Source organism: Gallus gallus, chromosome 1 (genome assembly GCF_016699485.2).
Source record: "Gallus gallus isolate bGalGal1 chromosome 1, bGalGal1.mat.broiler.GRCg7b, whole genome shotgun sequence".
NCBI classification, from domain to species: Eukaryota; Metazoa; Chordata; class Aves; order Galliformes; family Phasianidae; genus Gallus; species Gallus gallus.
Genome location: NC_052532.1, coordinates 91,785,404 through 91,807,469, shown reverse-complemented (window position 1 = coordinate 91,807,469; position 22,066 = coordinate 91,785,404). Strand labels below are relative to the sequence as shown.

The 22,066-nt window shown below is 38.0% G+C and overlaps 1 protein-coding gene across 3 annotated transcripts in view; it reads right to left on the bottom strand.

Moving 5' to 3' along the window:
• Positions 1 to 21,780, bottom strand: part of CD247 (CD247 molecule) — a 46,429-nt gene extending 24,649 nt beyond the window's left edge. For 2 of the 3 annotated variants that reach the window (NM_001396949.1, NM_206879.2), the window contains exon 1: positions 21,638 to 21,780. In NM_001396949.1, the coding sequence (NP_001383878.1) occupies positions 21,638 to 21,695 (58 nt within the window). In that variant the 5' untranslated portion in view covers positions 21,696 to 21,780. Of the gene's footprint in view, positions 1 to 10,276; positions 20,052 to 21,637 lie in introns of those variants that run through there. The other variant, XM_046911007.1, reaches the window with a different exon arrangement.
• Between the last annotated feature and the right edge of the window lie 286 nt (positions 21,781 to 22,066).

Sequence of the window (22,066 nt, the reverse complement as noted above, 5' to 3'; positions counted from 1 at the left end):
AGAGAGGCTTAACTGGCAGGGACGTAAGGTGGTGATGGTTTGGGTTTTCTGAGCAAAGATAAACAGGACTCATTGAATGAGTTATTATAGATGAAACCCAAGAATGCCTTCCTATTGCCCTACCCCAGAGATGCACGCAGTTCATGCTCCATTTTAAGATTAGTAGCGGCAACTTCAGCAGTTAAACTCTCCTGCTCATCCTCATGTACTGTTTCAGAACCTGAGTTACTTTTAGGGACTTGGAAACTCTAGTTTCCGTTTTCAATTAATTTAACATTAATTGTATACTAATTTGGTTTGTTTCAACTTATTAAAAAATATTTATATAAAAGCACAGTTCCTCATATCTTCTAGTATATAGCAATAGCATCTGAACAACAGATAGCATGTCTACACTCTCATAAAATCATAAAGTGGCCTTGGTTGAAAAGGACCATAATGATCATCCAGTTTCAACCCCCCTGCTACGTGCAGGGTCACCAACCACTAGGACAGGCTGCCCAGAGCCACATCCAGCCTGGCTCTGAATGTCCCCGTTTCATCTTATTTGTACAAGTCCATGAAATCCAGTCAAGTATTGTAGTCCACTTTTGTGTTGAAGACATGTTTCAGCCTTGTGTCTTCAGCAATTTTTATTCACATACTCCTACTTTTTTCTGCTACTGTTATTAGCCGAGATATTAAATGGTAATATCCAGATGAGCTATTAGAAATTCCCACTAACCATCTGTTTGGTCCCCAGTTTTCTCCTGCAGCATGTCCTACTGACACTTTCTTACTAGCCACTTCACCATGTCCTTTACTATATCGGCACTAAACTCCTTCTCTTTTATGAGGCAACATGAAAAATGACCTAGATAAGTCGACCATCCATTCATATGTGACGATAACTAACAATCTATTACCAACTAACCAGTTCGGTTATCCTTAGAATCAATCTCTGGTAAAGCCTTTTTTGCATTTTCTGTTACTTGACCTATAACTGTCTCTCAGGTCTTTTCCACTGAATTTACCCAGAAACATTTCAACCCACTGTTGTAAAAGACCAGCAGAGTTGTAATTCATTGTTGTTCTTCTGTTTCTGAACTATTAGCAGCAAGCTTGTTACGCTTCTGTCCTACAGAGAAGTGACTCCATAGTGGTTCAATCCCAGTTTCTGCTGCCTAGTTAGTAAACGAGTAGGAAGGATAATTTACAGACAACTAGTGCAGAAGAAACTGAAATATCTGAAGACAGAAAGTGTTTTAAAAAGGAGAAAAACAAGAAATGCTGTGGACAGTTTAGATGGACAACGCAGATGTTTATCCAAACCTACGTACTTACCTGCAAGAATGACACTGCTATCACAGCTTAATGCTGTGCAAGATTCAGCCAGAACAATCTTTTATTAGATGGCTCCAGAGATCCCCCCAGGATTCTGTGCTCATCCCCATCTATGTAAGCAAAACTTTAGGAAGGTCACTTTTACCTTTACCTTAGAGGTCACAATCAAAGCAGTGTTTGAATTGCATCTTTTCTCTGAACCACAGCTTGGCTTCCCAGAATCATTTCTAACATGAAGAGGATGATACAAAGGTAAGTTACTGGGCCATCAAATCTACAATTCTCTCCTTAATCTTCTGCTTTGCTGCTTATCCTCTGATCCACTAAGTGATGCTTTCCCTTTTGTTCCCACCTGGGCTGTCTCTGCAAGTAGTTTAACCTTTTACAGAATATTTGCCTCATTCCCTCCTCCTCTTCTTTTCATCTTCACCTTCCTCCCCTTCCATATACATCTTACAGAAAAGCTCTCCAATTTTAAATCATCCTATAATAAATTACAATCAAAATGGGGCACCTGTGACCAAATAATCCCATGTAACTGTAGAAGACCCAATTCTGCATAATCATGGAGATCCCACTGCTCTTATTCATCACAGTGGAAGTTCTAGGTCCAAGCCCCTCACAGTATCATGCCAAAAGATTGACTTGCAACCACCTTATAAATAATTTAATATATGTCTGATGACATTCATTGTATCTTGGAGCTCTCCTGCCTCCACTAATGCAAGGTGGCTTCTGCTTCCCTTTTCTTTACAATCAGAAAAGGGAACATCACAGTACTCCATTCTTATCCCTCATTTATTTGGTCTTAGCACGACTTAAGCATTGAGAGATGGCTCTGAATTGAGGATCTAAAAACTGAAATTGAACTCAGACATGGAGCAGTCTCTTTCAAATCATGCAATTATTTTCCCTCATATCAGTCCGTATGATGTATGGATTTATACTTCAAAGACTACTACATGAAGAACAGATTAGTGCCAATGATATGACTTGGTAGGAAGGGGAAGAATAACAAAAGAAAAGAATAAAGAAAGGAAAAGGAAGGACTACAGATCCTTTGGAGTTACTCAGTTCTCCTTTGCTTTTTCCCTAATAGCCTGCATAAATTGTCTCCCAATAAAAGAGAGGGAATATAATGATTCTTCTTAGTACTTTGCTGTCCATAGTTCCTCTGCGAGTACCCTGTGATTGTTTTTTATGCTGGACACCTGCACAGAAGCAATGTCCAAAAGGGAAAGATTGCCCTTTTCCTGGAGGCCCCAAGAGGTTTGCACACTACAGAGGAAGAAGGTCTAAGAGACATGCTGGAAATGTAAAGGTACTGAGTGCCGCTAGCACAGAAATGTATGACAGCTCATCCAAAGCAAAGAGCTCTAAAAACTTCTGCCCAGGCTGCCACAACATAGTAGTTCAGAATAAAGCAGTGAAAAAGAATTAGGAAGTTCCTAAAAAAATACTCCAGTCTGCTTTCCATATCCTCACATACAGGGAGAAACATTGCTGGTAGAGTTCTATCATTTGGAAGTCCCAGGGAAAGATGCACATCAACTGATTAATGTTGCCTTTCTGTACAAGAAGCCCTTCTTAAGCTACCAGTCACTGTAAGCCTTGCCACAGAACACAACCTTGGGCTGTATGCGGCATTTTCTTGGAGAGCATCTAGAGTATGGGAATACACCTATTTTCAGCTTATAAGGTACTGACATAACATATTTAAATGTTCCCTTTTATCCAGTTAAAGTTGGCCAAACTAGGAGGAAATAAGGAACCTGCCTGTAACAAGTTATCCAATTTTAAAGCCCGAGTCACTAAAATTGCTTAGTATGTCTGAGACATCAAAAGTTATGTATTAGAAACGAATGCTGGTAGTGCTACCAGCATTCAGGTGACTCAGGTTCTAAAAAAAATGCATGCACACAATACCTAGCACTTGAACATTCTACAAAAATTCAAAGTTTTAGCGCTTTCCCTGAAGTAAATTCTTTATCAGACCAAACAGCCCCCATATTTATTCAAAATAAATCCACTATAGCCATCTTATTTCCAGAAGCTAATTATCTAATTATTCCTCTTTCCCCCCTCAGCTTCTCAGGATCCACAGCCTTGCTACGTGTATAGTTGGGCTGCTAACCTCAAGTCTCCAATTAATGCTGCTATTTTATTCCTTTATTTTTTGTTCAGCGCTGCATTCTCTGATGTATTAACACAAAATGTCTGATATTGTTTACGTTAAAAAGAAAGAAAAAAAAAAAGACAACATTTCTCTGAAACAGCCTAAAATAACAGAGATGCTGTTGATGGTTTTTGATCACATATATGAAAAGTTGCCATAGTCAGTCAGCCCAAAACTATATCCAGGTAATATTCTTTGCAATACACTCTAACAACAGATGCTTAAGAAACATGACAGAGAATGATCTTTCCCTAATATATCCGCTCAGCTTTTGACAATAGGTTGTTCAGGAAATTACTAATGTATATTTAATGAGCAAAATCATATACAAGGGTGAAGGTATTAGCACAGCTATTCTTAGCCACAAATGTATTAATATCCGTAAATATTCTTTTCCACTTAGCTGTAGGATAAGTTGGAGGCAAAGCAATTCCAATTCAAAACCAGGCACCCACTTCCTAAGGCACCAAATAGTATTTCACTAACAGTACAGGGGCAGGATGAAGAAAAATAAGTTTATAATTCAGAAACAGTTAACACGCTAAAAAGGAACACGACAAAGTTAAAAATAAAAAGCACTGGGAGGTGTGCTTGTATAATATGAGACAAAATAAATTAGCTGGGTCTACACCAGCTTCCTTATTTACTTGCATTTTTAAACAAAAACGGACACAAGAATTGTTAATATTTTGGTGAATATACTCCAATTAAAACAGCAAAGTCTCTAAGCAAAAACAAATAAAAAGTTGTTTCATGTGGGAGAGGGAAACAAGAGAAATATAGAAAATATATGCAAGATGTAGAGTAGATAGAAAGTAGGAGGTGGTGAGAACTGCAGTATAATTTATTTTAAACAAATTCTTAATTCTATAAAACACATTATCCCACTAGACTGCACTAAGCCCAGTATTCCTGTCCCTTTTTTTTTCTTTCAGCTGAGTACCCAAATCCTAGAATAAAGCTGTCACTTCAGCCACCATGTGCTTTCATTCCCGCCTCCAACCCACAACAGTTATGACAAGAGATTAAGAAAAACAGCTACCCCGGGCAGCCCAAGCTGGTGTGTAATAAACGGTTTAACCCTGGATAAATCAGATGACAAGTGTGGGTGGCTCTGATTGAAATGACAAGGCAGTTTGTCACCCATCGTTCTGCCGTAGAGATCAGCAGTACTAACATTTTCTGCTGAGCTGAGAGGAAAGCAGCCTGAAACTTGCATGTTTTGGAGGCTACGTGCAAAAGGCATCGAAAACAAAAGGGGTCAGCCCCAGTGCTGAAATGCCTCCTTTGCCCTAAACAAGTCAGCAGTGGAAGAGACGTAGTTTCTAAGTTGCTCTTGCAAGAAAACACTGCCTGTGGAGATGGACAGGAAAAAAACAAGACAAGAAATACACTGAGTTTTCTTGCTTTAAGTTATCTATATACTATTGTCAGAGACGCCCAGCTTACCTGAAACTCTCAACAGCAATGCCTGCTACCACAGGGCCTGCATTTTGCTCTGTGATGAGTGTTCACTGCCCAACAGCAAGACTCCATCACTGTCATAAAGCATTAGCTAGAGTGCCCCAGGTGATTTGGATGGTACTGTTTCAGGTGTTACAGGTATATATATATACACAAATTTACGAAATTTCGCAAAAGACTGCATATACCTCAGTCTTGCAACGACCTGTATTTGTTTGATCTTAACTTCCATTTGTGCATTAATTTCTGGACTGCACAAGGTGGTACACAATCAGAATCCAAATGAACAGCTGACAAAATCTGTTAAGGGGAACAGGCACAGAAAGAGGCAGCAGCTATTTGAAGTTCACAGAATTGTAGGGGTTGGAAGGGATCTCTGGAGATCGTAGCATCCAAGCCCCCGCTAAAGCAGTTCCCTTCAACAGGTTGCACAGGAAAGCGTCCAGGTGGGTCTTTAATATCTCCAGAGAAGGAGGCTATACTACCTCTCTGGGAAGCCTGCTCCAGGGCTCTGTCACCTTTGTGACAAGTCAGTGACAGCCCAGGATCCAAAACCACTGCAGATGAAGAGGGTGTGTGACTGCGTCACGAGACTCCCAGCAGTATGAGAGGCATCAAGGTTTATAAGAGGAATTAATATCACAACTTCAGACCCCATGACATTACTGAACTTATTTGCTGTATGGATTTGAAGACTGTGGCCTTACCGTGCTTTCATTTTCGACACCCACACAGAGTCTTTGTGAAAGCCCCACTGATTCCTCCCTCTGACTTAGCCTTCTAATGTGGAAGACTTAAAACATTTTTAGCCTCTGCACCTGGAGAAAACTTCTGGCGACTCCTCTGCCTCCCACTCTCACCACTCCTTTTCAGCACCTTGGAAAGCCCCTACTGTTTTTAACGTAGGTACCTCTGCAGTTAGAGATGCCAACATTATGAGTTAGTCAAATGTTCATCACTCTGCTTCAGTGCCAAGAGTGGGAGCAGGCCCTGCTGAAGGTTTGCTACCCAGCTCTAATCCAGAGACACCTGGGTAGATACAGCTATCTAGTATAACTATCTAGTCTCATCGCAGTGCCTTAGGAACTCATTACCTTACTACAGTTCCATACACACAATTTGCATGAAACAAAATGCTGCTAGAAATGAAAATATAAATCAAGCAAGTGGGTTGATACACTTTTGTTCCATTAACACCCCTAATTTAATACAGCAGTTGCAGTATTGGCATTTCAAAAGAAAAACAAAGGCAAAGTAAAGAGATTTCCCTTCTGGCAGTAGCACAACAAACAGTCATTTTCTTCTACAGAGGAGCACGTTCACAATAGGTTTTCTGGTGGTTATTTCCATACTGACCTCCTTCTAACATCAACTGTCAGTACCCAGCTCTGTCAAGGAAAAGTCAACTTTGTCATTTCTGTTCTACAGACAGTTGCTTAAGAGAAATACTGTGACCTTATTCTTGTAGTTTCCCATACATCATTAGCATTCTCAGTAATAAGGGTAGTATCGTAGAAAGATATTATCTTTTTAACATCCATTTAACATCTTGTAATTGATATCAGATGACTTCCCAATGACCTATCTGAACATGAACACTAACTGATGAATGCAATTCACTCCTCATCTCCAGGTTTGTTCACACTTATCCTTTTGAACTCTTCTGCTTTTACATCTTCTTTCGCTCTTATCTTTTGCATGTACCCCAGACTCAAGCTAACCTTCTAAGAACTTCTAGAAAACAATCTTCAGTGCAATTCCTGTGGCTAACCCATACACTGAAATTCTGTATTTAACAGCCTGCCTTTGACTGGGATCAATAGACGTCCAAGAGTAGAAGAACAAGACAACCTGAGTTTTAGAATCTTTCTGAGCTACGTGAACATATTAACTGATTTTTTTGTTGTTGTTCTGCTATGACCTTTCAGCATCCTGTTATGAAGCACTGAATGGATTTTAACCATTCTTTGTAGTACTAGTAAGCTTGTGTGAATGTTTCAAAGATGCCATTTCAAACAACCGCACTGATTTCTTCTCTAATGTTATTATGGGCCATTGCTATTTTGAATTTTACTAGGACTCCTCTACTGAACTAGCTAGCACAGCAAATGTCCTCATGGGAATTCTCTGTCTTTACACACATTTTCAATTTTTCTCTCTGAAAGTTTAGTATCTTTAAAATACTGTATTCCCTTTTACATATTTTTATCCTTCCTCTCTTCTCTCCTCTTTCTTTCTCTCTCTCCAATTTAAATCTGTTGATAGAGAAAGAATCAGAGCAGATTAACTTATCCAGTGAGTTTTCAGGACTCCCAAGAGATAAGGCCTTTTAAGATTGTACTAATTGACTCTTAAAACCTTCAGTCAATTTTGAAGTTTCACTCTTAATGTAAATTGCACAAATTTAATTTTAACATTGTTGACAGATTCTGAAGTGATCACGTGTGTTTCAGCCATGCACTACTGTTTTTTCCACCTGTTATTTCTTGAAATCACACACCCTGAGGCACATCCCAGCTGTGCCCAGTACATCTCACTTCAGCCCAGTTGTACAGGGGGTCCTGGCTGCCGCATTCTGGATGTGGCACTTATTTGCTGACAGATTTTGCTTTGATGTTTTTATTTTTTGTTAATTTAGTGATTGTATATATATACACACATGTACACGTATATGTATATATATATACATACACATATATAACATATAATTATATATGTATTTTATATATATATAGTATCTTACAATTAATCTACTACACGCTTCAGCAATTTATTTATCTTCTAGTTCTTTTTATTCTTTAAGTAACAACTTATATGGAGATACTTCTCTTATCTTAACAGGTGTTTCTATTTATATTGTTGCTATTTTTGAACAAACCCAGCAAGAAACAACAACTTCCTCTTGCTTTGGTGGAAAACTCATAACCAAGGGTCCTGAAAAATACTTTTGAATAGTTTCTTACTAGTTCTAATTTAGTCTTCCATTCTGTTTGTCTATCCCAAATTTAGACATGGAAACATAATACAGCTAAGAGCTAAAGCAATTAGCATTTCTATTCCAGGCTTTGCCCAAGACCTTACAAACAGCAATTACCCATTTGTTACTTGATTTACCACATTATAATACACACTACAAGAACATACAACCTCAGAATAGTAGCGTAAGAACCTGTTAATGCTTATGAAGTACTGCAAAATTCTAAGAAATTATTAAATTAATAAAAGTAATATGATTAGCAGCAAGTGCCATTGCATTAAAGGATACAAAAATCTATACTGGGAGAGGAGAATATACTCAGGAGATGATAATTGCTGAATCCTGCTAGGAACACAGTTTATTCTGCAGTGTTGGTGATGTCAAGCCACATTCCCAAATGATGTTACAGCCCAGCAGGAATCAAAGGCTATCACATAATTCAGGGACAATATTAACACACAATTCATTGTCCTGCTTATACTGCAAGACCAAAATGTGTTTTAGCCACAGTGTAATTACAGCTATCAAGAAGCTAATTTTTCAGCATAATTTGACTGATTTTGCATAGCAGCTTCTTTCCGTTTCCATTCACAAAAAGTCTGTCTACACTGAGGCTTTTAGGAGATTCCTGTTCATATTGCAACACTGATACTGGGATGCTAATAATGGTTAAAAGCCTGGTGTATCCATCCTATGCTAATTTCATATGCTAGGTACAGCATTCACATTGTCAGCTCCCGATACACAACACTATGTATGAAGGCGACATCTTACCAATTAAACAATACAGTAGCAATGCCTCCATTGTTTTGTGATCCCACACAATCCACCCACCCACAGTGATCATCTTGGAGGAGAAGGAAAGCGACTGAAGTAGTCTTTGGGTAAGCAATGTGAACAGGACATGGATCTAAAACATATATAAATTGCATATTTCCTTACAGCAGAGCAGCACCATACTCTTTCCTTTCCTCATTGCTCAGTACAATATCTCTCCTTGTAGAGAGAGATTTATGTCTCGGTCTCATAGATATAACCATGTCTGGCAACGAATCTCAGCTGTGTCACCGATGAGGAGGTAAATAACTAGGAAGTCATTCCTGTGCCTCTTGCTTCTAAAAGACAAAATCCTGGTAGTACTACAGCAAGAGAAATGAAGCAGGGCAGAAACAGAGGAGGTCCCAGCAGCAATACCACTCACTGCCTTTGAAATAGTAAGCGCAAGCTAAAAGATAAATATTCTGTTATTTCTGGCATCAGCTGAGAAAGCATTCTTGCCCCTCATCTTGGACTGCACGCATGTAATACAAAACAAAAACACAAACACCAACAACCTGCTGTATACCATAGATCAGATGAAATCAATACGTTTTGTAATTTTAATATGTACAGATATAGAGGTAAATAAACACTTACTTAAGACCATCTTATTCTTCATTAAATTTACGTTAATTTATCATCATAGCCTAGGTAATGGAAGTGAAACACATTTGCATGCTAGTATACCAAATAGCACATATGAATTGAATGGGCTTGCACAGATTTGCTTGCAGTATACCCTTACAAATCCATTTGCACATTTTTGTATTGCTTTCTGCATATACACTTGTGCAATGTCAACAGTGTCTGTAGTTTTATCTGGCCATTGACGTATAATGTGCTTGATTAAATGTGGTGTATTCTCGTGTACTTCTTGAATACACAGACAAGAACAAAGGACTGCAGAAGACCTTGGCTAACTGTCTTTTGCTCCTAGATACAATCATATGATAAAATTCCACAAACTAAGCAAGCTTCTCCTGAATATCAGTTTCTACTACCCTTGCCCAAGAACAATCTATGCCAAAACTCTTCATATAGTGCAAATACCTACTTCTATTCCTCTAAAGTAGTCCAGCAACTAGTTTATATCTATTTGTTCTAACATGCACTCACTTTTATTTCATCCTCTCTCCTCCTGGTGTATTTTAGACAGCAGTCATCACCTCTCTCAAATCCACTACACAAATATACAAGTGAGTGTTCTTTTACACACCACATACAGATGTTGAAGAGGCAATGTTTTGATGAGCTATATGTAAATTCCATTCAAAGTGCCGCTTCCCTTTAGGGTTCTATTTCAAAATATTTCATGCTTCCCCTCCTCATCCTCCCTCAGCTCAAGGCTCCAAGATTGAAAGGCGCAGTAGAATGACAGCTCTGGAAAAAAAAATAAAAATAAAATCCCAAGCAGCTTTCAGGCAAGCTCACACCCCTCTGGCTCTCACATACTACCGCACAGATAATAGATAAGTACCACGCATTGAGCATTTTCCGAGCCACATTATAGATATTACCCTGTATAAGCCAGAACATCCTGAACAAAAGCTTTGCTGAAGTATAGCTCCCCTTAGGCAACTTGGCTTCTCAGAAGCCAAAGACCAGGGAGTTCAAGACCGAGGTGCTCTATTCTGTGCCGGAGGCAAAAGAGGCTACATACATTGAGCAAATAAACTGCAGTCAATCCCCAAAGGAAGTCCTCGCTTTGATGTTTGGTTAATAGTTAATGCATAGGGCAAGTCCTCTGTAGCCAGAAGCTACCTGTGAGAAAAGAAGCAGGCAGTTCTAGGAAGATAGACAGCTAAGAGCTGAGCTTTGACATCCACTGACATAGTAAGGACTATTTCCACTAAAAATAATGTATGTTTTAATTAGTCTAAATGAGATACGTAGGCATTACAATCATGTCCTAGCACGGGTGTTCTCATGGGAGTAAAAGGTGGCTGCAATAATTGTTCACATAAATTTGTGAACCCAGTGCTGTGGTCTCTAAACAGTAATGCTCAGATTGTAGCCAGGTCAAATACCACTACTCTAAGAGCTGCATTGACGTTAAGAGCACCAGCGTGTAGGTTTTGCTTTATCTAAGCAGTAGCATTAATTGATGCAGGGGAGGACAGATCTGTAAGATAGTGAGGGTGTCAGGAATGTCAGAACATTCTACAAATGCCTCAGACAAGGTCCTGAAGTTCAAACTTCCCAATTTGAAGTTTACGTTATATTCATATTAATTTTGTCTAGTGTCTTAATAGCAATTTCCTAATCTGATCAAAAAGAAAGAGCACCAGAAGATGCTATTAAAATATTCAGACATGGAGTTAAACACGAAAACACTGAAAATAAAAAGCCTCCAAACAAAGCACCACTTTAGGAGTCATAGAATCACAAAATATCCTGAGCTGGAAGAGACCCAACAAGGATCATCAAACCCAACTCCAGGCTCCACATAGGACCACCCAAAATTCAAACCAAATTTCTGTGAGGAATAAAACACCTAACTGCAGACTTAATAAAACCACTTTAAAGAATCACTGATTCAGACAAATTGACAAATGAAATCTGCTTAAATGGCTACTTAGAGGTGCCTTTTTTCTTTTTCTTGTGTGTAAGATACCTTCTAAATGTAGAAGAAGCTGAAAAATACTATGTTTTTATTATAATACAACCCTGATGTTTCAAAAGAGGCAAAGATCCCACTGAATTTAAAGGTACAGAATGAGAAATGTGTCCTTTCCAAAACATCTGCGTGTACTGCAGTTGTTATGGAGGCAGCAGAGGCTCACAGAAACATAGCTAAATTGGTTTTATATCAACTGGCAGCGGTGTATTTCCTTCAGCATAAATCATCGTGTGAACTACAAAAATCTGACTGAACAGTTTGCTAAAATCTCAGCCAGTTAGTGTGAAGTAAAACTCCTGCCAATACCATTTGAGAGCTGCCTAAACAGGAACACTAACTGGAAGTTAGATATGTTTAAATAAGCAGCATTTTCTAAAGCAATAACGTGCCCTTTTTAGAAGCAAGAATTTTGACAGAAATAAAGTATTATGACCACTTTACAGTTACAGCATATAGACAGCATATGTAGACATGAAGCTACTCATCCAAATCTTTTTAGATGCCTTAAGCCCTCCTTTATTGCTCCAGATAGCTTGTGCACGTGCTGGGCTTTCTCAGATTGCTGCTTCCAATCATATTCCATGTTGTCGGCACCCATAGGTCCTTATGTACCCTAAAAATTTGGCAGCTTAGGACCTTCTAAATCCTACAGTCCTACATGGTTTCAGAATTGGAGGATCATCAAAGTACAAGCAGATGTTATCAATACTCATATTTAAGTTGTTTATATATCTCTCTGGATAAGCAAACAGCACACCTCTATGCTGCATTTTGCAGACAAAGTCACACACAGGAACCTGCTTGGGGTTATGCTGTTGCTGAAATACAGTCACTACTAGAGAGAGCACAATTCATGCAAGGATGGGTAGGGAAACTCTCAGGTACACACTCCCCTGTGTAGTGCTGACCATTAGTATAAGGCTTCTCAAGACCAGCAAGGGCATTGCTAACTCTTTTCCAGAGCAAAAATGCATGTATTCCATTGACTGCAAAGGATTAAACTGACTCCATAAAATACTGCTACTGAAACCGAAACCATTTTTTTTTTTTAAATACATACGTTTAACTAGATAACAGCAGTTCATCAGAAACATTTCACATGACAAATTCTGATGACACATTGGTTGGGGAATGTTTCTGGGCTCCCTTCAGAATTTCTCATCAATACCACTGAGTATCTCTTGACTAGCTTAGCACACGGGAGTCCCAGTCAAGCTCCTGCTCTGAGTCAGACAAACCAAGGACCTGAAACAGGGTTTCCCTCTTCCCAAACACAAAAGACTAATTGCTCTTAGACTGCTTGGTGTCTCAGAAAAAAAAAAAAAAAAAAAAAAGGGAAAAAAAACCAAAACAAAACAACTTTGGAAGGGTTTGGTTTATCCCAGTGAAAAACAAGAAACAAAAATCTTGAAAGGTTTAGCAGAATCAAAAAATTGCTCCCCCTGAAGTTTAATTTTAAACCTGGTATCTGATCTACTAAAACCATCATGTCTAACAAACAGACATTTGGCCCAAGATATAAAAGAGCAAGAGAGAAAGGAGGCAAACCTGTCAGCTACTTCTTTGCAGCTGAGAAAGATAAAATCAGATAAAAACATCTTGGAAAAGATGTTACAATGAGATAGGGTTGAAGCTTCATAGCTGTAACTTCAAGAGAGTTATATAAAAAAAAAAAAAGCCTGAAAATGTGCTGCTTTTTGGTCAGAAGAGACATACCTAACAGCAGCAACAAATGCTTTATAGCACTGCTGGGTTTTGAGGCAAGTAGTAAAGTAACATCTGACTTATTAGAAGAAAAAAGCTTAATTTCGCTGCGTGGAAAGACAGGACAATGAGAATTCCAGTTCTGCCCAGTTCCCATTGGTACCAGAAGCATCTGAAACTTAACAGAATTCAAAAAGGCATAAATTAAATCTGCTTCTTCTGGAGAGAGAAATAATGTAGTGGGCATTTCCATTTTTTAAACGTTTGAGTCATGGCGATACAATCAAAGATGTGGTCAAAAATGCATCCTCAGAAAAAAAGATCAAGTAATCTATCAAATATGCATAACTTTTCTTGTCATATTTTAGGCAAAACCCTTAAAAAAAAAAACACACACGCACAAAAATAAACAAACAAACCAAAAACCCCAAACCACTCATAAAGATCTGTAGCTATTTTCAGAGTTCTGGGGATGGATTACATTTTGAAGTTACAAGCAGCCTTTACTAGAAATCTAGGTCACATCTAAGGTAGCATTGCTAATTGCCTGGGAAGCAGTCACCTTAAATTACACCTTTGATCTCTCACAGAATTTCTGTATGAAGAAAATGGACAATGCTGTGCTGGTTTTAATAAAATTATTCATCATTTACTGTGGGAAAAAGAAAACCACATTCTCGGCAAGCAAGACGTAATTGAGCTTGATGCAGAAAGTGGAAGCCATCTGTCATAACAGGGGAGTCGAAAAAAGCAATCCACAAAGCTAAATTCCAGAGGACATTCATAGAAAATATTTTTATATTAGAGATCCTTTTTTTTTTTCTTTTTTTTTTTTTTGAAGAAACTGGAATGACATCTGACCTCCACCTAGAAATCCAGATTGGTTAACCCTGCTTACCTCTTCTGGTCTGTTAGGTGTGGTTACTCTCGTAATACACAAATGCTCAGTCTTATACGTAGAAGATCAGTAGTTTAAAGAAGTTAAAAATCAAGCTACTTGAAATTGAATATTACTCCTCTTCCTTCTCAAGAAAAAAAAATAAAATTAAGAGATGGGTTTTTTTTTAAAAAAATTGAGGTTTAATTTTATTTACTTTCACCAAAACTCTTTAAGCTCACTATCTGCAAAATTTCATTGGTATACTTTATTCATCAGAGTAGTCCCCAGCAAACATACACAGAGAGGCTGAACTTCCAGGGAGTGATCAAAAGAAACAGAATACCATTAGTAACAAAGACTATGTCACGGGCAATAGGAGAAAAAACTGCAGGTAATAAACATGAAGTCAAAGCTACTGCTAATGTAAGCATCCAAAGTCAGTTAGCTACCACATGGATTATTTTGGCTGTGTTGCACTTGTAAATCTTCATATCACATGTCAAAGTAATATTGACAGCAAGAATATTAACACTTCCTGAGAATTGTGAAGAAAAAACACAGCAGAAAAATGTGTACTTACGTTAATTTCTAGAGTATCATTCCCACATATCTCTCCTAAAAATCCTACTGACAAATTCCCTAAACAAGTTCCAGCCTGTAATGATTAAGCCTTCAAGAATGAGTTCACCTGTACAACTTATTCCTGGTCAGGTATCAAGCCTTGAGGAAATAAACCATAAAATAATATAAAATAGCAACTCAATATTGAAAATTAGTAGCAAGTTGTTAGGAAGATATCTGTAGAACTGAAATAACATCCTTTAAAAAATTATAAGCCAATCTGTTAGAAGACCTTTCATGAACAGAGGAACTATACTCAGAGTAATTCACAGAATTGTTCGCTTCCTTCTCTGAAACCAACTGCCTTCAGTGAAGACAGACTTTTTTTTAAAAGGTATCAAATATTAACTATTACTCTCTCTCTCTCTGTATCCTATCTTCCTTCCTTCAGGATATGGTTCCTAGTGAAACTCACAGGGTTTCGTTCCACTTTTCCTATAAATGCACCCACATGCTTGCACAAAGCACTGCCAAAATTGCCCTACTTATATGAGTGCAAACCAATGATACTGGGTGAATTCTCATAATGGAGAGGGAAACTCAGAAGAAAGGAGTAGTTACTCTGGAGTGTCCTGTTAAGACTTCTTTACTGCAGTCAGTTTTACATGGTTAGACGGGAAACAACGTAAATTGCAATAACTAATACAAAGTAGAGACAGAAAAGAGTTTTCCCACCAAAGACTGGATATTGGTTTTCTGACTGAAACTTGCCAACATATGTCTGAAAAAGAGTAAATAATATCGTAAGGAGCTAATGTATAATTGAATGCGATTCAAAAACTTTCATTGTAAAGCCTTTGTATTGACCATGGGCTACAAAGTCTCGGCCCAGGTGCTCAGTTTAATTATACTTTTAAAAATCATCACTCAAACCATCCAGCTATTTCTGAATGATAAAACAAACAACATTTGATAGCCAGGTATGTGCAGTACCTAACTATAGCAGGTTGATCTCTTTCAATAAACTAATGCGTGCCAGATATATTTAAAAGTAGTATTGTCACATTAGACAAAACTCTTACTTCACATTGACCTGATAAAGTAATGAATTATCATATGTTAACTTATAGTTCGAGCCAATTTTCTGTATTAAATAATTGTAAATAAATACCTCTAACTGAAGAACCTTACCAGTTTGGGCTCTGCCCCCATACATCAACGTCTGCAAAAAGATATCTTGATCCGCTTGCAGGATCAGCGTAACAATGAGGGCATGCTCTCATCCAGCTAATTACCTACTGGACATATTTCTGTTTTCACTCCTCTAAGCCTCAGTTTACTTTGTGACAAGATGTTCACCACGAGGAATGTGAATGAATTTATAATGCAAACTTATGCAGTCAGTATTTGGGAAGCATTTCTATAAATATTTGACACTGTTTATTTAAGGTTTGGCTGTCATATAGATGACAGCAACATTTTAAATGAAATGAATGCAAAACACTCATGCTCCTAGCTGGAATAAATTGGATATAAAACCTGGATAAACAACCAGCAAAAGGTTTTTCTCATCAGGTAGCTCTTTCCTTTATTCAGCAGCTTACTTAAAATCAAATAACATACCACAAAAATTAGCACTGTGTTATTAATTTCCCGGATATCACATCTTACTCCATTAGAAAAGTGTTTTGGTTCATTACTTGCTATTTTTTTTTTAATTATTATTATTTTTTTTTAACATGCATAAAAAGTGTTTTTTTGTTTTTGTTTTTTTTAAGATTGAAATTTTAGGGCACCTAGGAAAGCTTCTTTTTAAGTGTTCTTTGGTTCTACATGTTCTATATGCTTTTTGACCAGAAGCTATTTTCAGTTCTCAATTAACCACAAGCAACGCCAAAAACAAACAAAAAAAGTTACTGCCTAAATAGCTGTTAAGTTCTTTTTCTCTCTCTGGTATCATGCAGATCTAAAAGTGCAAATTAAAACTAGCAGAAAAATAGGAGAGCATCTTAGCGGTGAAAATTAGTATTTTCACCAAAGACAACTGCTTGAGTTGTAAGTAAATCAAATAGGGTAAAATTCCTTATAAAACCATGCATGTTGATGACAGAGCCACAACCTCAACTTACTGTGTGCTATGATTTGTTGACAGTTTTCCAACCCGTTTTCCTCATCAACTCCCACCTAATGGTAATTTAGTATCACCTCCACATTATCGGAGCTTTGGAAGAGTTCACCGTTAACTTTATGGCTTCTCCATCAATCACAAATAGAATAATTTTTCAAAAAGTTTTTTTTACTCCAAAAGAATTGGGACACAGATGAGCATCAGTCAGGATGCAGAGATGGAGTTTTCGCTATGATTACATTCTTGGAGAGAAATAGGGCAAATTGTCCAAGCATTTCATTGGACTCGACAACCTGTTTACTAAAAGCACTGTGTTTAACATACTCTCATATACAAAAAGCATGTAGAGATGGAAAACTCCCATCTTTCTCAGTTCTTCTGTCTTTCATTCTGTATATTGTTGTCTGCCCTGCCCAACTGTCACCATTTCCAATAAGAAACAAAGTGAGATTGAAAGATTTGAAGCATACATAATAAAGTACTTGGAACAAAATACATATAGAGCTTCTGAAGGTTGACGTTTTATTCCCAGGAAACTTGTAGGGATTCAAATATTTCCAGTCTATATGGTTCAAATATTAAAATGACCTCTAACCCTTAAACAGAACTTGCATAGACACCAGTGCTTGCAACTTCGATGCTTAGAAGCTAGGTGCTTTCACTCCTATTTTTAATATCCAAATTGTCAAGAGTGAAAGAACCATATATCTGTAAGTTTAACCTTTAAGAAGATGGACATATCCACTGCATGTGGCTACATATATGCATTTCCACTGTCTCTTGATTTGTGCACTTGAACAGATAGATTGAATTACAACAAACTGAGCTCATTCGCACATGTATTTGACCTAAGTTACATATGAAACTATTAATCAGTTGCACAGGATAATGTGGGGTTAAATCCTTCCATTGCTTTCCTGTAGAAACCTGATCTGGACTATCATATTTTAAAAGCTAAAAATACTCTGTATTTTTTGAAGAAGCAGAACTTAATCACATCATAGATCAGTGCAAATCAGAAAAAATAAAATAAAATACAATAAAATCTCAGCTTCTTTAAAGCCTTTGGAACAGCCAAAATTGTTTTCTTAATGCTAAAGAGGATCAGCAGCAAAACTTTTAGACGTTAACTGAATTCACGTCAGCAGAACACTGAAAATGAACAATAAACATACAACTACACGTGCATACAAAATAAGTACTTTTTGCGGGATAAATATTTTATAAGTACCTTTGAGAAGCTGTATCTTCATTCATGCTGCCATAAAAAGATGCTCTATTTTATAGAACGAACAGTCAATGCACTGTATAACCCTACATACAGTCGTTCAAATATACAATAAATTGGAGGGGGGAAGGATTTGGCATCCATCTGCAATTGTTCCAATAATTCTTTTTTCTTTCTTTTGTAATGGGAGTTTGGTTACAGCTTGAAGATAGGAAAACAATTTATTTATGAGTTTAAGCATGGCGCTAGTCACAATTCAAGTCTGCACGAGTAACAGAAAATGATTGTCAAAACTGTCCCTCCTGTGGACATTCCTTCATAAATCAAGCTCTTGTCCCCTGTAAACTTCCAGTGAACCTCCTATGTCTCCCCCCAACTTTAGCTTTAATCCACATTGTCTTATTTGTTATCCACATATTCATACTCAGACAAGACAAATATATGGAATATAATTTCAGAAAGTTTTCCCTAGTGTACATGTAAAACAACAAAAGGAACACGATCATTAACTTGCTACTTCACTCATTAGGAATTTCGCTTGAAAAAGTTCCGATAGAAATCACTTATTCTCTAACAAGCATTGGAGAACTGACTATAGCACTGCAAGAACTCGACAAATGGCCCTTTACAAAGAAATGCTACATTTGCCTACATTTGGTTCCATTTGCTAATGCGCCAGTTCATAGGGGTTTTTTTTACATGAATTATTAATGAGTTGCTGTGAATAGAAAAAAAGAAATGGGAAATAAAACAAGTTAAATTAAGCCTTTCGATTTTTTTTCCACCCCCTCAAGGTCTAACAAGAATTCTGCTAGGAGACCTTAACAGATTAGGCACAAAGACAGGTGGATAGCAGTCAGAATTTTTTTGTTTTATTTGCTTGGGTTTTCCGAGGGTCTTGTAAACAACTCGAAGTTTACAAGTCTCATAGTTTGAAGATCTGCTAAGTCATCTTACAAAAAGGAAGGTGTAAATGAACCCCTAAGAGCCGCAATCTGTCTGGTTAATCATCCTGCCCATTAACTGATTAGAAAAAGCTCCCGATAACATGGCGCCCATTGGGCAGAGGCCACAGTTATGCAGAGCAGAAAAATATTGTGAAAATAAACTGTGCAAGTAATCTCTGTCAGTGGCTGACATGTTTTAGTTTCCACAGAGCTAGCGAAAAATGTGCGCTGTCCAATTCTGTTTAACACATAATTCTCACAATAGTAATTTTGTGAAAAACATGGAAAGACTGAACTTGCAGAATTCTTGCACGTATATTTGTATATGTATATAGATATTTGTATAAATATGGGGGTGCTGTGTATTTATAAAAATCAAAACGCCATCTCATCAGCCATTTTTAAAATGAGCATTTCTACAACATTACCCACAGCACTGACCTACCGCCATTAGAGCATGCCATACTTCCAACTAAAAGCTCTGTAAACCATACAAAGATTTCTACCATTCTGATTGTGATATTTGTGTAGTCTTTTAATATTCTTCTTATGTATCACCAAGAAAGATGATTAATAAAATTATCTTTTAAGATTAATATCTAGATACTTTCAAATGGAGAGGTTGTAGAAAGATCCCAGTTAGACTTCCAGAGCTACGCTTTTGTACCCTTGATGGGGACCACACAGAAAAATAAACGTGTACACAATAAAACTTGTCTGCACTTGCTCAAAGGTCAAGGACTCTGAAATGTGTGGTGTAACATTAGCAACTCAACAAATCAGATTCAGAATTTGTGTTCCATCTCTAGAGTTACATATTTGAAAACAAAATGTTTCTAGTGCCTGACATACATACTTCAGTATTCAAAAGATCAAAGCAAAGTGATCACAAGTCTATCAGTCCCAGTCTTGGTAGTGCCTTTAGTTTGATTGCTTGGAGAGTAAGAACAAATTCATTACAGTGAAGTGGAAATGAATTCCACTGTAAAGCGGTATGCAACTTAGCAAACCTCCGTCCACTCTCAACTTGTTCATGAAAACTTTCTGGAATTTTACTTCACGTTAAAAAGGCTTGAAAAACACTCCAGGCAGCAACAGATCTCTGCATTTGTTCTGTTTGAGCTGAAAAACCTCATCTGTTCAGTCTCATCTTTGAGCTAAGTTCATGATGATCTTACATGTTTACCACTGTGTATTTTGCATCAATAACACAGCAACAATTCCACAAATTTAGTGTTACTTTTCTTTTAAATACTACAACTCTTCAAAATGCTGTGGTTACCCAGTGAAAAACACTTCCCCTCAGATTCATAGGCAACGGCCTCAAAACAATGGCAGCTGTAGCTTGTTCAAAATTCAATCTCACATATTCTTTGTAAGTGTGAATACTCCAAAAGCTTTTCACAACAGACACTTATAGGGCTGGCTTCAGCCATCTGCAAAGTATTACATATTTTCTCAGTAAGTTTTCTCACTAAAAAAATTACAGACAGGAACCAGGAGTTCCGATATATTGGACAGAATAGAAGGAAAAAAAAATGCAAAAAGGTATTTTCAGCTTAAAATGTGTCTGAAGTAATCCTCATAACTCTGTAGTCCCATAAAATAAAATAATCTTTTCTTGAGAAATCTTAAAGTTGCATACATTTCAAAAGTGCTTGTCAAAGATGAAGGAAAAGGAGTTTCTATTGTTTGTTTACATCTCACACCCACATCTATGCAAACAAAACAATATATAAAAGGCCCTTAAGTATCAGAAAGGGACGTTTGTTGTTAAATGTAGACAAACAAAGGCATACTCACCGCAGAGAATATTATTCTACTTAAAAACCCTTCTGAAATGATCTCCACGAACTACTACAACTGGCTGTGAGATGCTTCTCTGATCTCCAGAAAATTTTTTAATTAAAATTCCACTGCAGTCTCCAAAGGTCTTTAGAGCAGTGACTGTGTGTTTGTTAAGCACACTTAGTGTATACTCTTCCAGGGGATTTTAATATAAGCACAAATGTGGCCTACCCGTATCTCGCTGTTGTTGACTTCCCCAGACACAGGCCTATGCCCTGGCCTTCCCGGAGGCATTCATTCTTTCCATTCAGTTTTCCTGCCCTTTTGAACTCCTAAGCTACAAAGATGTACTCCCTCCTAAACTTAGCGTGATTTCTGAAGATTTGGGCACACCAAAACAGCCTCACTTTCTGTCCAAGCGGGGCCAACCCATATGTCATCACAAATCAATATATAAAAGCATTTTAATTTTACTCTGTGTCCAGAGGAGAGAATCGCAGGGGTGTAAAGACACAAAGGGAAGGATTCTATCCCTTTTATCTTGTCGTATGCTCCTTTATACTCAGCCCACTGGCTCTGCCACACAGTGCCTCCAACCACCAACGTCCTGTTGCGAATAACGTGGCTCTAAATCTGAATACACTGAGATACTCTCAGTTGTGCTGATTACTGAAAGTAACTACATTTTCATTCTAGTATCAAATATCTCCTTTTAAATTCCAGGGAATGCTGCCCAGGTGAGGGCTAAGATTTTGTTTATGGCATAAAGCACAGGCCTCACCGCCAGCAGCGGCCTTCCTCCCAACCCGCCAGAGGACATATTTACAGCAAGGGGCATCAGACTGGACCAGCCCTGTGGCCCCAGCCCATTGCTAGCTGCAACTAGAGGGATGGACGTGGTTGAGGTTCAGCATACCCCCCTGCAAGCAGAGGGCTGGGGAATTTACCACACAGCATTGTGCTCTTCCCTCACCTCAAGAAAGTTTTAAAAGAGTGCCTCACCAAATAAAAGCCTGCCTTACCTGTAAGTGGGAGCTGCACCTGCAAGGTGACAAAGACAGCGATCCTCTTCCACTTCATCTTGCTCCAGCAGGCCGTGCTGGGGTGCGTAGCACAGTATGGTGGGGAGGAAGGCACCTCCAGGGGCTGGTACCTTCTGGTTGCCTCCGCAGGAAGCACTGCTTCTATAAGGGCTTTCAGAGTCCACCTGCTGGCAGCCACCTCAAAACGCATGCATCTTCCTCTCCCTCACAGCTTCTGAGGTCTAGGCTTTACATTCGTGGTATTGATGCTTGAGGTTGGGGTTTCCTTTTGTATTCTCCTTATCACAAGACTTTTTAAAAACTTTGATGGTTGCTAGGACCATTCCACAATTCAGCAGCTCTCAGAGGGGCCTAGAAAGTGTACGTAGCATCAAATTCAGTCCAGCTTCAAAGGCAACAAAACTGTGT